Raw genomic sequence first — 13,620 nt, 5'->3', positions numbered from 1 at the left:
AAGGCTGCCACCGTGCCTGCCATCTGCCGCTGCTATACAAGGCTGCCACCGTGCCTGCCATCTGCCGCTGCTATACAAGGCTGCCACCGTATCTGCACAATTATGACCATGACCGCCTCCATGCTACCTTGAACAATCAATTCTTGATATGACAATATGAAAAAACTTTATTTTACTTTTCAGGTGCGAGGAAAGTAACTTTATGCGAGCTGCGTGGTGAATACAGAACCGGTTAATTCACTGAACCGCTTAATTCATCAGAAAAGGTTTATTCATCTTTAATTTATCTTTATTTCAGTTTGAGGCTGCCATCGGGAATTCAGAATCTGCCATAACCGCTGCCATCGCTGCCACCGTGGCAAACACAGCAACTGACGCCCTACACGAGGCGAGGAATATCGCCCTACAGGTGAGGGTAGCCACTATTCAGATGAGGGTATAGTCACTATTCAAGAGAGAATAGTCACTATTCAGGAGAGGGTGGCCACTATTCAGGTGGGGGTAGCAATAAACCATATCAAGCACTCACAGAGCACATGGAAATACGGAGTTTTGCGATGTTCGCGCAGCTCAAAATCTAAGCCAAAGCCAAGTAGTTAGCCTCAGTTATCGACGTCTGCGTAGGGAACTCATTGAAGCATACAATAATCGTCAGTTATGGAAAGATCGGGTTCCAAAGGCCGGATCCCTTGTGAATCAAGTCACGAAAAATTCAAGAATCGGCAACAGGCCATGGGCCTATTTCTTCAGTGCCGACACTTCTATTCTATTCTAACACAGTTCATTATGATTCTTATTATCACGAAAATCATATTGAAAACGAAATTTTAAACTCTGACCTCCTAACGTACAGATTGCGGACGCCTCGGTGACCAGCGTGTCGTCCGCGGCGGTGGCGACGGGACATCACACGAACGACTTCGTCGCGGCAGCCCTCAAGCGGTCAACCGCACAGATCAAGACAGCCATAAGGCAGGTCAGTTCATCTTTAGGCGAGGGTAGCGTTACTGGAAGTAACGTCAACTTCCTGATCAAAACACTGCGCTGGCTGATAAGTGATTAAAGGTCAGTTGACACTCATGAAGCTCATATTTTCCTTTTATGAGAATCACGCTGTGAGCGATTAAAAAGGCGCTTGCGTGCACACTGCACACACTCCAGGAGACGCTACACAGTGCACGAATTCTTTAAAGCGCCAACGCATTTTCAACTGATTTCGCCATCGAATTTCCTCGTTTTTGACAACACTGCACAAACAACAACAACGAACAATGAAAGTTCGAACCAATCGAAAAATGGTTCAATAGTCTATTTCTCTTCTACTCACTGAATATTCATTTATCCCACGCAACGACACAATCCCGTCTCCTTTTTCAACACTTCATTCTCCTCCCCAGGGTACTGACGGTTGTCCCCAGCACTTCACCGCAATCGCAGGACTGTGTTTGAAAGTCCCAACCATCGTCCCGCCGGTGCCGTTGCCGCCTGTCCACTACGATGCGAGTTTCGCTCCAACATCTCCCGTATCCCCAACCACTGCCTACAACTGGACGCAGGCCCGCGCCCTGTGTAGGTCATATGATGGAGACCTGGCCGTCCTGCCGGCGACGGAAGATGTGAACAAAGTCGTCCGGTCCTTGCATGCACATTCCAGACAAGGGTTCTGGCTGGGGGCCAAAACGAGCATCCGCTCGAGTGACGCCGACACAAATGAGTCCAGAGTTAAGCTAAAGTGGATAACAGGCGAGTATAGTGGGTATAAAGGAGGACTACAATTCTCTAACTCACTTTTGGCTTCATCTTCGGCGATGCAGCAAAATGAAATTGGCCCTAACCACGGTGATTTTGTGAACGATAATTTTTCAGAGGTTCAAACGGAGTCTCCAGACCAAGAAAAAAGGAAATGTTTGCTATTACGTCTTGATGATGGCTATGGGCTGGAAGCCATGGATTGTGGGGCGCTGTACCGACCCTTATGCCAGTATATTCCTACATTATAAGCGTTAAGTTTGACATGTAATCAATACGACACATACGACTAAATATGTAGACTTATAATGAAGCATTTATTCCTTTAGAATACGTTGAACTATAAGCCTTAACTCTTCCAAACACTAGAGGAACGACACTTGTAATATTTCTGTAAATTGAAGAAAAATTATACGATTTGTAAAGAAAATTATTATAGTAAAATTATCTTTCGTTGTTGTTTTCTTTTGGGACATGAGTCAAGGAACCAGTGATTACAGCCAAGTCAGTGATGGCAAGCTTGGCCTAACTTCCACTTAGCAATTGCATAAACAGAAATCTATGAGCCATCAATATCATGACCCTCAAATCTATCATCTTGTTATAAAGATTCCTTGCCGAATTTCTGCCTTAGTTCTGAATGAAGTCACAGTAAGATTCTTGAGCATTGGAGAAAGCATTCAAATGATCTAACCATGCTTCACGTTTGTGGTTAGTTTGGATTGGTTTGAAACATTAATTTTATTCACTTCTAAGTTGGTTAACACGTCAAAAATAATTTTTTACATCCAGCCTGCGATTTGGATACTCAAGAATGCTTTTGGGAACGGAATCGCAAGCGAGGCTAAATGTATCTCTAGAAGTGAGATATGAATGAATGAATGATAGTATACAACAATCAAATTAATTAATAAATTAATTTTGAGGCACAAGACACCACCAACTAAACTAGTTGCTGTACACGACTTAGTAAACCGTTAACATGTTACCAGAAAACTTTCGCCGGCACTTTCTACGTCTCTCTTTGGCGAAGACAGTAGCGTGGGTGTATGAAAGCTACCACATCATATCAAAAGTTTAATGAACAAAGGATTTAAAAGTTTTACGAGGTTATGATGTTTAAATAGACATGTTTGTAGGAAATCGAAGGATAAGTACTCTGAAAGCATCTAATGGCTTAGAACCAATACTAGCATTTGAAAACCTGTTGATTTTCCGTTACCGAAGACACTAATGTTCGTCCAAAATGCTTATCTTGCCCTAACACGGCTCTTATTTAAATGCCCTCTTATACGTTCCTCAACAATCTCCTCATAATTCCCCTCTTGCTTGACGCTGGAGTTGATATTTTTATGTACAAAAGTATATTTCAATATTACTATCTAAATTTCGACACAAGCGGTGAAGGTGACTACATGCATCCAAGAAATTAGATCATTAGTTGGAATAAATTGCAGATTAACCACAGAATTGAAAAAAGTTCAATAAGTACACAAAAATTATCTGAACAACTTTTTTACAAACAGTTATCTCATCCGTTCAAAAGTTCAAGAAGTTTGAAAGAAGACAATCAGATTTCTAACGTTTAAACTGATTAAAGTGCTGGATTCCGAAAAGTTTTCAATGAAATTCTGGTGCATTTACATGGCTTTTTTTGGCACTTTAATACGGGATGCAAGCTCTTCACAGAAATTGTTAAACCGTCGAACTCCGGGATCGACGTGAGAAGATCGTTTACTGGAGCTGAAAGTTCACTTCAAACTCCGGGATCGACGTGAGAAGATCGTTTACTGGAGCTGAGAGTTCACGCCGAACTCCTGGGACGACGTGAGAAGATCCTCTACCGGAGCTGAGAGTTCACTTCAAACTACGGGGACGACGTGAGAAGATGTTCTACCGGAGCTGAGAGTTCACTTCAAACTCTAAGGCCGACGTGAGAAGATCCTCTACCGGAGCTGAGAGTTCATATCAGACTCCGGGATCGACGTGAGAAGATCCTCTGCCGGAGCTAAGAGTTCATATCAAACTCCGGGATCGACGTGAGAAGATCGTTTACTGGAGCTGAGAGTTCACGTCGAACTCCTGGGACGACGTGAGAAGATCCTCTACCGGAGCTGAGAGTTCACTTCAAACTACGGGGACGACGTGAGAAGATCTTCTACCGGAGCTGAGAGTTCACTTCAAACTCCGGGGACGACGTGAGAAGATCCTCTACCGGAGCTGAGAGTTCACTTCAAACTCTGGGGCCGACGTGAGAAGATCCTCTACCGGAGCTGAGAGTTCACTTCAAACTCTGGGGCCGACGTGAAAAGATCCTCTACCGGAGCAGAGAGTTTGATCCCCTGGAGGTGGTCTCGACCCACGCCGTTGATCAAGTCGTTGAGGTAATCGTGGGCTGACAATATGAAGGGATGTTGGAACGCCCTGCAAGGTCGAGATAAGTAGAATAAAATTCTACATCAGGATGAGATCCTGGCCTAGGATAAACAGTGTGATGAGATCCAGAAGACCCTGGGTGTATGAACTGCATTATAATATATTAGGTAAGCAGATTGATTCTGATCGATGTAAAAATCATTGATCTAACGATAATAAAATCACAAAATTTGCAATGCTATGCTTTTCTAAAAAATTCCAAACAAATAGAAAATTATTTTGAACTGGTGAAAATAAAATGAATATGTATAATCAATGTGCCTGCTGGATTAACTTAATCGCAAAAGGATTACGGATAGTCTCTGAAAAATGAATTATATATTGTATATTGTTTCATATATAATGAAAATGAAAATAACAAAATATTATCCAAATAACGATACAATTTAGCACCCAGTTCAGTAGGAATTTAGTTCGATCACTAATACGCCCTTTTACCGGGCCAAAATGGGTCAGGACGACCCACCCAGGGTTGTCAAATACAATGGAGCGAAATTAGCATGAATATTTCATATTCATATTCATGAATATGAATTTTTAGCATTCGAACTTCATGTACGAATCTATCAATCGGAAGGCCCTTATCGTAGGGTTATAAGTCATGCTCGAGTTATGGGTGACAAATCGCTTCAAAATTATGTAAGGGTGATGAATCGCTCGCAGGATAAAGGTGATAAATCGCTTTAAAACTAAGGGTGACCAATCGCTCCCTGGATAAGGGTGATAAATCGCTCCAAAACTAAGGGTAATGACTCGGCCCCAGAATAATGTGATAAATCGCTTTAAAACTAAGGGTGATGAATTGCTCCGAAGCTGGTGGCAATAAATCTATTCAAAACAAAGGGAGATGAATCGCTCCCAGGATATGAGCGATGCATCGCTCCAAAATTAAGGGCGATGAATCGCTCCCTGGGTAAGGGTGATAAATTGCTCCAGAACTAAGGTTGATGAATTGATTCAAAGCTGGTGGCGATAAACCCATTCAAAACAGAAGGTGATGAATCTCTCCCAAGCTAGTGCTGATGATCGCTCCCAATATATTGGTGATTAATCGCTCCCAAGAGTGATAAATGGTTCAATGTTCAGTAACAAGCCTGCCTTACGACAACGACGCTCCCAAACGAAATTATGTGCAATTACAATGCAATTATGCATGAACAGAAATATAGCTAAAAAACGAAGGTAATAATAAGTTAGTACTTAAAAAACGAGTCACTCGCACTCAATTGTTGCCTGTTTTGTAATTTTTTTTATGCAATATTCATTCTATCTTTGTTATCTACCCTTATTGTACCATAGTTATCACATATTAATTTTTTATAGGTTATGCAAAAGGTTTCCCCAAACCTAAATCAAAATTATCCCGATACGTTCTGTAAGTAGGGTAACATGGGGCAGCGCCCCCCATTTTTTAAACTAAATTTTTTATGAAGTTTTAATGGATACGAGGTGGTTCTTTGTTTTGTTTAAAGGTACAACTAATGAGGAATGTATGATGTGAATTAGACGCCTATAGAGTTATTCAATTTTTAATGAAACACTATTTATGTAAAAAGTGTCAAAATGGGCCCATTGCCCCACCCCTGGGGCAATGGGCCTATGGGCTTGGGGCAAGGCGACCACCCTTGGTCCCTTTGCCACAATTGCATATTATTCGTTTAAAAATGATAAAATAACACTTTACAGTTAAAAATAAGAAAAATGTAATAAAAAATATGACATTCGTCTATTTATTAACAACTCAAAAAATCATTTCCTTAACTTGAAAAAAATATACTCTTGGCTTAAAAAATCTATCACTGACGTGCAGAAAAATATTTCATTAACATAAAAATATATATCCTTGACTTGAAAAATATATCTTTGCGATAAAAAATTCGTCCTTGACATGAAAAATGTATCCTTGACTAGAAAAAATATATTTAGTTGGTCAGAAAAAAACTTCGTTCCAGTTTCGTCCATAATCCAAATATTATGTGCAGAGAATTCGTACCTAATCGTGAGTTCAGCCAACACCATAAAAACTCGTCAACTTTTGGCTCATTGGTGTTGACTGAAATCAACTTTTGGCAATAACTCGATAAGGGGTCATAAATACGCATAACTAGAAACTAGACCTGCTGCCTTGAGGCGGCAAATAAAAAAATCATGCAAAATGAAGTGTAATTTGTAATTCAAAAAGCTGGTCATAGTTTTGAAAAGGTCATTGAGACAAATCTAATGATGTATAACACAAGACTTCACTGAGGGGTATTGAGCCCACCATGGACGCTTTGCCCCGTGACACGCATTAGCCCGTTGCCCCACTAGGGATCATTTCAAGTTATATCGTGCCAACATTTTATTTTAAAAGCTAATAGTCTAAAATTGATCTCAAAATTATCCCTATAAATATTACTTTCAACATATAATTCACAGTAATTTCAAAAGCTTCATCTACAGTAATCGAAAACAGTATTATTTAGCAGCAAAAAAAATTTTATCTGGGCTAAAACAGTTATTTACAAATAACTTAATATCGCAAACTCTTAGCACAACGTAAATCCGTACACTTCATCCCAGTGAAACTTTCGACCGGCGGTAGAGAACACGGACCAATATCTGCCATACTTAGCGAGAAACCCGCTATGGGCCCGTGACCCGCAGTGGTCCCTCTGCCCCATGTTACCCTAATTAATTAAGGATCCAATTATTTAAAATGGTTCATTTCAATCCCCTCCAGATGTACCGACTTAATTGCACATAAAGTGTGGATAAATACACAGGAAAATACTCCAGTATTTGGGATAAATACACAGGAAGATACTTCAATATTTGGGATCAATATACAGGAAGATAAATCAGTATTTGGGATAAATACACAGGAAAATACTTCAGTATTTGGGTGAGTATGTGTGCTAACCTGCAGCTAACTTGCTATTTTCGTCATGATTATTGGCATCATTAACTGCAAAGACTGCATAAGTATTTTGAAAGCTCATTCATTTTTTAAACCGCAACAACTGCAGTAAATCCGTTTTTAACCACAGCTCTGTACAGCTATAAACCTGAACGTTGGTTGACAGGTAGGCAAATCTATCTCTATTTTCAACACAGTTATATATATAGTAGTGTAAGCCTTTATTGTAGTGTCAGCCTACATTTGGGCAGACATGCCCTGCTGCTGATTCTAGAAATTGCAGAATTTGTACAGCTTGCCATGGTTTCAAAACCAAAACTCATTAATCTTATTTTGCTATTAAATTTTGGCCACCTCGGCGATTTAAAAAAATAGAGTATTTGAAGAAATATTGGAAAGCATTTAAAGCGAGCATATAAAATCGAAAAGCTTCTGCTCAATTTCTCATTTCCAGTGAGGAATACTATACACAATTAAATAAGAAACTATAAGTATATGATGGGGATTTAAAGTACCTCGTCCTGTTCATATCGTCGATGAGAGCGTCGCACTGAGTCTGAGAAAGATTCGTCTGGCAGGTGTGACGAATTATCTGTAAAATCAATAACATTTTAAGCCTTATAGCGGCAGTCTGATTGCAGCCATATCGAAATATAGATTATTTTATATATCATGATATGGTTCTGCACAAGTCATTTAAAGTTATGACGAAGGAAGTTTGCGTGAAGGAGAATTTCCAGATGCATATTTCAGAGGATAAATTGTAGATGATTTGATCAATTTTCATCTACTGCAGAAAAGTGGCATAGATGATAGATGGAATAAAAGAAGGTTAATTCGAGGCTTTGTAAAAAAATCAATTCGGCATGAAAATTTCGTTGGAAAGAAGTGAAATGATCTCACCGATTGCGGTACACTGCCATTGTAGAACTCATAAAGATGAATAGGCATTAACGGAAGCTTTCGTTTCATCAGAAGGTTGTTTACGTACAAGATGGCGCGATCCACCTAACATAAACGGAACAACGGGAACGAATTTCATTATTTATCAACATCGAACGGTGTTGGGAACCAGGTATTCATGGACCAGCAATATAAAGACATTTTTATAAGAGAAGTAAAAGTTATAAATTGAAATTTGATAACGTTATGTTCGGGAAAATTCAAGTTGACTGTTATACTAACCAAACGACGGAGGTCCGACGGAAATATTTTAACATCAGCAGGGAAGAATTGCTGCTCCCTTTGGAACGACCCAGAGTTGTACTTCTGCTCGCGAGCGCATGTCAAATAATCAGTCGAAATATCTATAAACAAAAACATAAATGATTTTATTTATGGGGGTCAGTACCTTTTACAATGATAATTTTACGATATACTTAGTTTTATTCATAATTTAATTATTTCAAGATGAAATGAGTTAATTTAAAAAAATTTCTGCCCTAATTTCACCTGTTTATCATACGATTTATTGGATTGCTAAATTAGTTTGGAGTGCAACACATTGACGCGAGTAAATGAGTGCAGAATGCACTCATTCACGTGAGTAGATGAGTGACCTCATACAACACATTCACGTGAGTAGATGAGTGACCTCATACAACACATTCACGTGAGTATAAGTGACCTCATACAATACATTCACGTCATTCACGTAAGTAGACTATTGACCTCAAGGCACTGCAGTCTGTGAGTGTCAGCAGGAAGACCTAAGGTCGTCACGAGGCTCGTCAGCGCCGCCGTCAGGTTGTGCTGCAGCAGCTCGTAGTGCAGCACCTGCACGTCGCTGCCCTTCGTCAGCCACTGCAGCGCCGTCAGCAGCCAGCGACGCAACTGCATCCGCATAAACATGATCCATTCTGCGGAGATTATTTCATGAGATTATGTCGTCAGAAATTGTATTCGTATTTTACTAATTTTTCATTCAAACATGAATATTATTTTAACAGGAAAAGACAATGCTCTATTACATATATATTATAACATTAACCAATGCCAATAATATCATTACAATAAAGCAGCACAATGAAACATTGATCCCATAATAACAATATACAATNTTAACCAATGCCAATAATATCATTACAATAAAGCAGCACAATGAAACATTGATCCCATAATAACAATATACAATAATGTCGAGTAATGCCTCCAGCCAGATAAATTTAATTTTTTCAATAATTATAAATAAATTGAATTTAAATTTTTTGTTAATTTTAAATTTAATTTTTAAACGCTTTCGATCATTATTTTTACACAATATATCATGACACTTGAATAATTTTAAACAGTTACAATGCACAGTATACTGACACTATTTGGTCTCTCACCATCTTGACATCATCAGCCACTAGACTAACGCAGCTATCTTCTTAAATGAGACATCAAACATAAATATCCCTCTAAATATTCCAAAGATGGAACCATAACAGCCACTTGGTCTATAGACCGTCCCATCACACTCCCCACGTCTGCAGACCGTCCCATCACAATCCCCACGTTTACAGGCCGTCCCATCACAGTCCCCACGTATACAGACCGTCCCATAACAGTCCCCCAGTCTACAGACCGTCCTATCACAGTCCCCACGACTACAGACCGTCCCATCACACTACCCACGTTTAAAGACCGTCCCGTCCCATCACAGTCCTGACGTCTACAGTCCGTCCCATCACAGTCCCCACGTATACAGACCGTCCCATCACAGTCCTGACGTCTACAGACCGTCCCATCACAGTCCTCACGTTATGCTTTAGGTCATTATTTGGTTCGTTCAATTAATGAGTGAACAAGATTATGATGTGAGTATAACTGACGTTTGATTTTCTAGTCTAGTCGTCTAAAATGATATGCTTTTACAAAAAGTACGCGGGTGCGTGTAAACAGACTCTCGTCCGAGAAATGACTTAAATAAGTTAATATAATTTATGTGAGTCATTTAACGAGGCCTGATCAATACTCGCGGTCACTTTACACTCACCAAAATGAATGGGTTAATTATGTGAAATGAAAACGGGTAAATGACTCACTAAAATGAATTATGCGCGCAACACTGATACGTCGTTTTTTCCAGGCTAAAATGTGTTAAAAGTGTATCGCTATTTGGACCATATGTCTCAATTGTTCTGAGTGAAGCGACCTCTGCCATAAAGTGTATCGCTATTTTGGACCATATATCTCAATTGTTCTGAGTGAAATGACCTCTGCCATAAAGTATATCGCTATTTGGACCATATGTCTCAATTGTTCTGAGTGTAGTGACCTCTGCCATAAAGTGTATCGCTATTTGAACCATATGTCTCAATTTTTCTGAGTGTAGTAACCTCTGCGTCTGTAATCGGTAACGGAACCATGCCCTCGGTGGCCGCCAGCGTTGAAGTTGTGGTAGGAGAGGATGGCGCGGTAAGGGTTGCGTATTATGAGCACCACACGTCCTTTGAACAGAGATATTGTCTGGTCCTGATACTCGTGGGTCTTCTGGAGTATTGTGGTGCCGCTGTTCCAGGCCTCTTTTTCGCCTCTGTAACCTGTCCATATAAGTGATTTTTGATCTTAAATAAAATTCCTATTTAGAGCACATCAAAATATATGATAATCAATTGAAACCTTGTAAATAAAAAACGTTTGAATTCTATTTTCATTTTCATATTCAAAACAAAATTTATATTCAACGGAAGCTCTCTGATCTTCAACAACATCGCAATCATATGAAATTAGTGGTCACATAATTAACATCTGATCAACAAAATTACTAATCCATCTCATAACTGCTCGTCAGATTTAAATGTTACTCCTGCAAATCGCATTTGCGTAACTTAGTTTTACTGCTTGCGCAGAAATCCCGATTTATAATTAAGTTCCTAAGGATCCGCTGCATGAGCGGATCCTAACTCATCGCATGAGCGGTCGTTTGCGATACGAAGACATCAACGGCTCACAACCTCAGTCTTAGTAATTCATGTTAAATGTTCATCCGGAATCAATAAATTCATCGGTCATTATTCATTGTTCTTCCGAGCTGAGGTTCTTCACTCATTTCACATAAGTATATGAAGTGAGTTTTACTAGGACATCAAATTAATTTTTATTGAAGTTACCCACGGAAACAGAAAATTACGAGAAGATTTTTATTCTAGGGGTGCAAATGGCTTTAGAACAGTTAGAACTAATTGAGAGATATATATCATACGAAGAGGACTTTATTATACAGGTTTTTAAATCCTACTCATTATGGTTCCCTAAGACAAATGGTTTTGGCATTTATTTGCCAAATTAAATTCTTTACTATTGCCAGTTGGGACAGAACTATAAGTCTTGCACTTGAAAACTTCGAATATTTTTTGTTGAAATTGTTATGGCAGATTGTTATGTAGAATAATTTTACCGTTATGAACGAAAGATAAGGAATATTATACTATGAAATTACATAGAAATCAATTTAATGCGGATTTTGTTGAAGGCCAGAGAGTATTCATGCCAACAATTCTATTGTTTTCCTCAATTTGGAGAATTAAGATTGGAAGGATTTGAAAGTTTGAATATCTAGGATTTATTAGGTGCATTTTTAGCGCATTTTCTCAATAATGAAAAAAGGCGCTATTGTGCTAGTCATGTCCGCCCGTCCGTTTGTCCGTGACTTCACGGACGGGCGATAAAATGCGTTCTCTGTCACTCACTGCAGTGAGTACCGATCTAATTTTGTGTGGTATTATGACGTTTCGAATAAAAATTGTTCATTATCAAGTATAATAAAGGTTTTGCAACGTTTAATAATTGAGATCTTGGAATGACAAATGTACAATCATCAGCTAATATGGATACAATGACAATCAATTTCATTGAACAAAATCAAACCGAATAGAAAGAAACCTTTAACAGAAAGTTCCTCGTCGAGATACACGGAGCCCGTGTGGATGCCCGTGGCGCCCTCGACGAGGTAGCGCGCCCACGTGTTGCCTGAACCTGGGAACGACGCGAGGGCGCGTGGGGGCACCGCGTGGGTGAAGTGCACCGTCAGGTTCCTGCACCGCGGGTCTGTGGGCCACGGGGCCCACGCCCCACGGGCCAGGTCTGGGGACAGGGCCCTACGAGACACCACTACATTAGTGAAGTTAAATGAGAACTCATAAGCGACATCACTAAATTAGTGAAGTTAAATGAGAACTAATAGAAACTTTCAAAGAATAATTTTTCTAATCGCGTAAAAACTTGAGTATATTTGACATTTTCCAAATTCCTTGGTTTATTGGAGCAAGAAAAAAAAAACAATCCACAGCCTATGTTACAGCACACACAAGCCAGGTTAATTGATACCATTCTAGTGTGTACTAGAATGGTAATGTGTAGTTCTACTGTTTACATAGTTGTGTGCTGTTTACGGCTAATCAAAACCCAGTTTAATTGATTTAGTTAGCTATGTGTTCGTTGCTGCTGATAGCTTTCTTAACCAGAGCAAGGCACGCACATGTTCTGAATTAAGTCACGTTCAGTTCGCTTTCCATTTTACGGTGAGGCACATGCAAACGGAACGGGACCCTTGAAATATTTCATCATTGACGCATTTCATCATTGACACATTTCATCATTGACGCATTCCATCGTTGACGCCTTTCATCATTGTCACGTTTCATCACTATAGCATTTCATCATTGTTAACGAATTGATAGTAAAACGTAAAGCATACATGAAGGCAAGGTATACTACCTTTCTATTACAAATTATTAGTAGGACCTGTGACCACTTACAATGATCGTTCGAACTTGTAAACCCAATTCTACATTTGTTACATTGAATATTTTATTATAACTTATTAACAGTAAGCGTCCAATACAAAGCCTAAATTAACTACCATATTGACCTCTCACTCCAGTCACTCACACATTTATAATTCTTAAATTCTCTGGATTGAAGCGCTTTGATCGGGAATGTTCGCTACTGATTGCAAACCAGTTTTCTTCCACGCCTAGTCTACTTTTTGTGTTTGGAAACAGCGGCTTTAGAAGGCTAATTGTTTCTGCAAGTCATCGTCATAGGAGAAACTTCTGAAAAGTAATTACAGCGCACCGAAAAAAATGACAGCGCTGAAATAAAAGCCACAACACAAGCCAACAGAGAAAGTAATTCCGAAAATATTCATTATGTACATAAGTTCATCAGGCGGTTTTAAAACGCAACAACTCACGCTGACATTTAAGAACGGTTTGATTAAAAATTCGCTGAAATTCTATTAGAACTTCGGGTTTATTTTTGCTAAAATTTGGTACAATTGTTTTTGCTTTAGAACTATAAGATGTGAACAGGATGTATGACAAAGGCATTGTCAAAATGAACTAACTAGTTTTTTTCTAAAATGTCGACTGTTTAATGGAATTATGCCAAAAGAAATTTCTAATATTGGCTTTAAGATCGTGGAAAAATATGGGGATTTGTTTTAAATAATGGAAATTTCATAATTATGTCGATTCAACGTTGATATGGTAGCTGGCAGATCTTCGATCACTGGGGACCATGGAAAGTATGTCAACCGAAAACACTGA

The 13,620-nt window shown here is 39.2% G+C and overlaps 2 protein-coding genes across 2 annotated transcripts in view; one reads left to right on the top strand and one right to left on the bottom strand.

Annotated features, from left to right (window-relative positions):
* The window catches only part of LOC108679621, a 6,860-nt gene extending 4,698 nt beyond the window's left edge, over window positions 1-2,162 (top strand). Inside the window, exons 3-5 of the mRNA XM_018168280.2 lie at window positions 299-409; window positions 854-976; window positions 1,398-2,162. Coding sequence (XP_018023769.1) covers window positions 299-409; window positions 854-976; window positions 1,398-2,000 — 837 coding nt within the window. The 3' untranslated portion in view covers window positions 2,001-2,162. The remainder of the gene's footprint in view (window positions 1-298; window positions 410-853; window positions 977-1,397) is intronic.
* Window positions 2,163-4,013: 1,851 nt separating this feature from the next.
* LOC125178749 (WSC domain-containing protein 2-like) lies at window positions 4,014-12,585 on the bottom strand. The gene is made up of 8 exons (XM_047883253.1): window positions 12,568-12,585; window positions 11,954-12,206; window positions 10,408-10,611; window positions 8,756-8,943; window positions 8,270-8,353; window positions 7,988-8,092; window positions 7,600-7,676; window positions 4,014-4,173 (listed from the first exon to the last, which is right to left on the bottom strand). Exons 1-8 carry the CDS (start codon window positions 12,583-12,585, stop codon window positions 4,014-4,016), a joined length of 1,089 nt encoding a protein of 362 aa, XP_047739209.1.
* Window positions 12,586-13,620: the final 1,035 nt, after the last annotated feature.

Source organism: Hyalella azteca, unplaced genomic scaffold (genome assembly GCF_000764305.2).
Source record: "Hyalella azteca isolate HAZT.00-mixed unplaced genomic scaffold, Hazt_2.0.2 contig12391, whole genome shotgun sequence".
NCBI classification, from domain to species: Eukaryota; Metazoa; Arthropoda; class Malacostraca; order Amphipoda; family Hyalellidae; genus Hyalella; species Hyalella azteca.
Note: the sequence above shows the minus strand (reverse complement) of the source record. Positions and strands in the feature narration are given on the sequence as shown.

Excerpts from the sequence above, each read along its gene's own strand:
- LOC125178749 (XM_047883253.1), bottom strand. Across the intron at positions 10,612-11,953 it reads CGAGGAACTTTCTGTTAAAG|GTTACAGAGGCGAAAAAGAG; the intron begins GTTTCTTTCTAT and ends TTATATGGACAG. Across the intron at positions 8,944-10,407 it reads TACCGATTACAGACGCAGAG|AATGGATCATGTTTATGCGG; the intron begins GTTACTACACTC and ends TAATCTCCGCAG.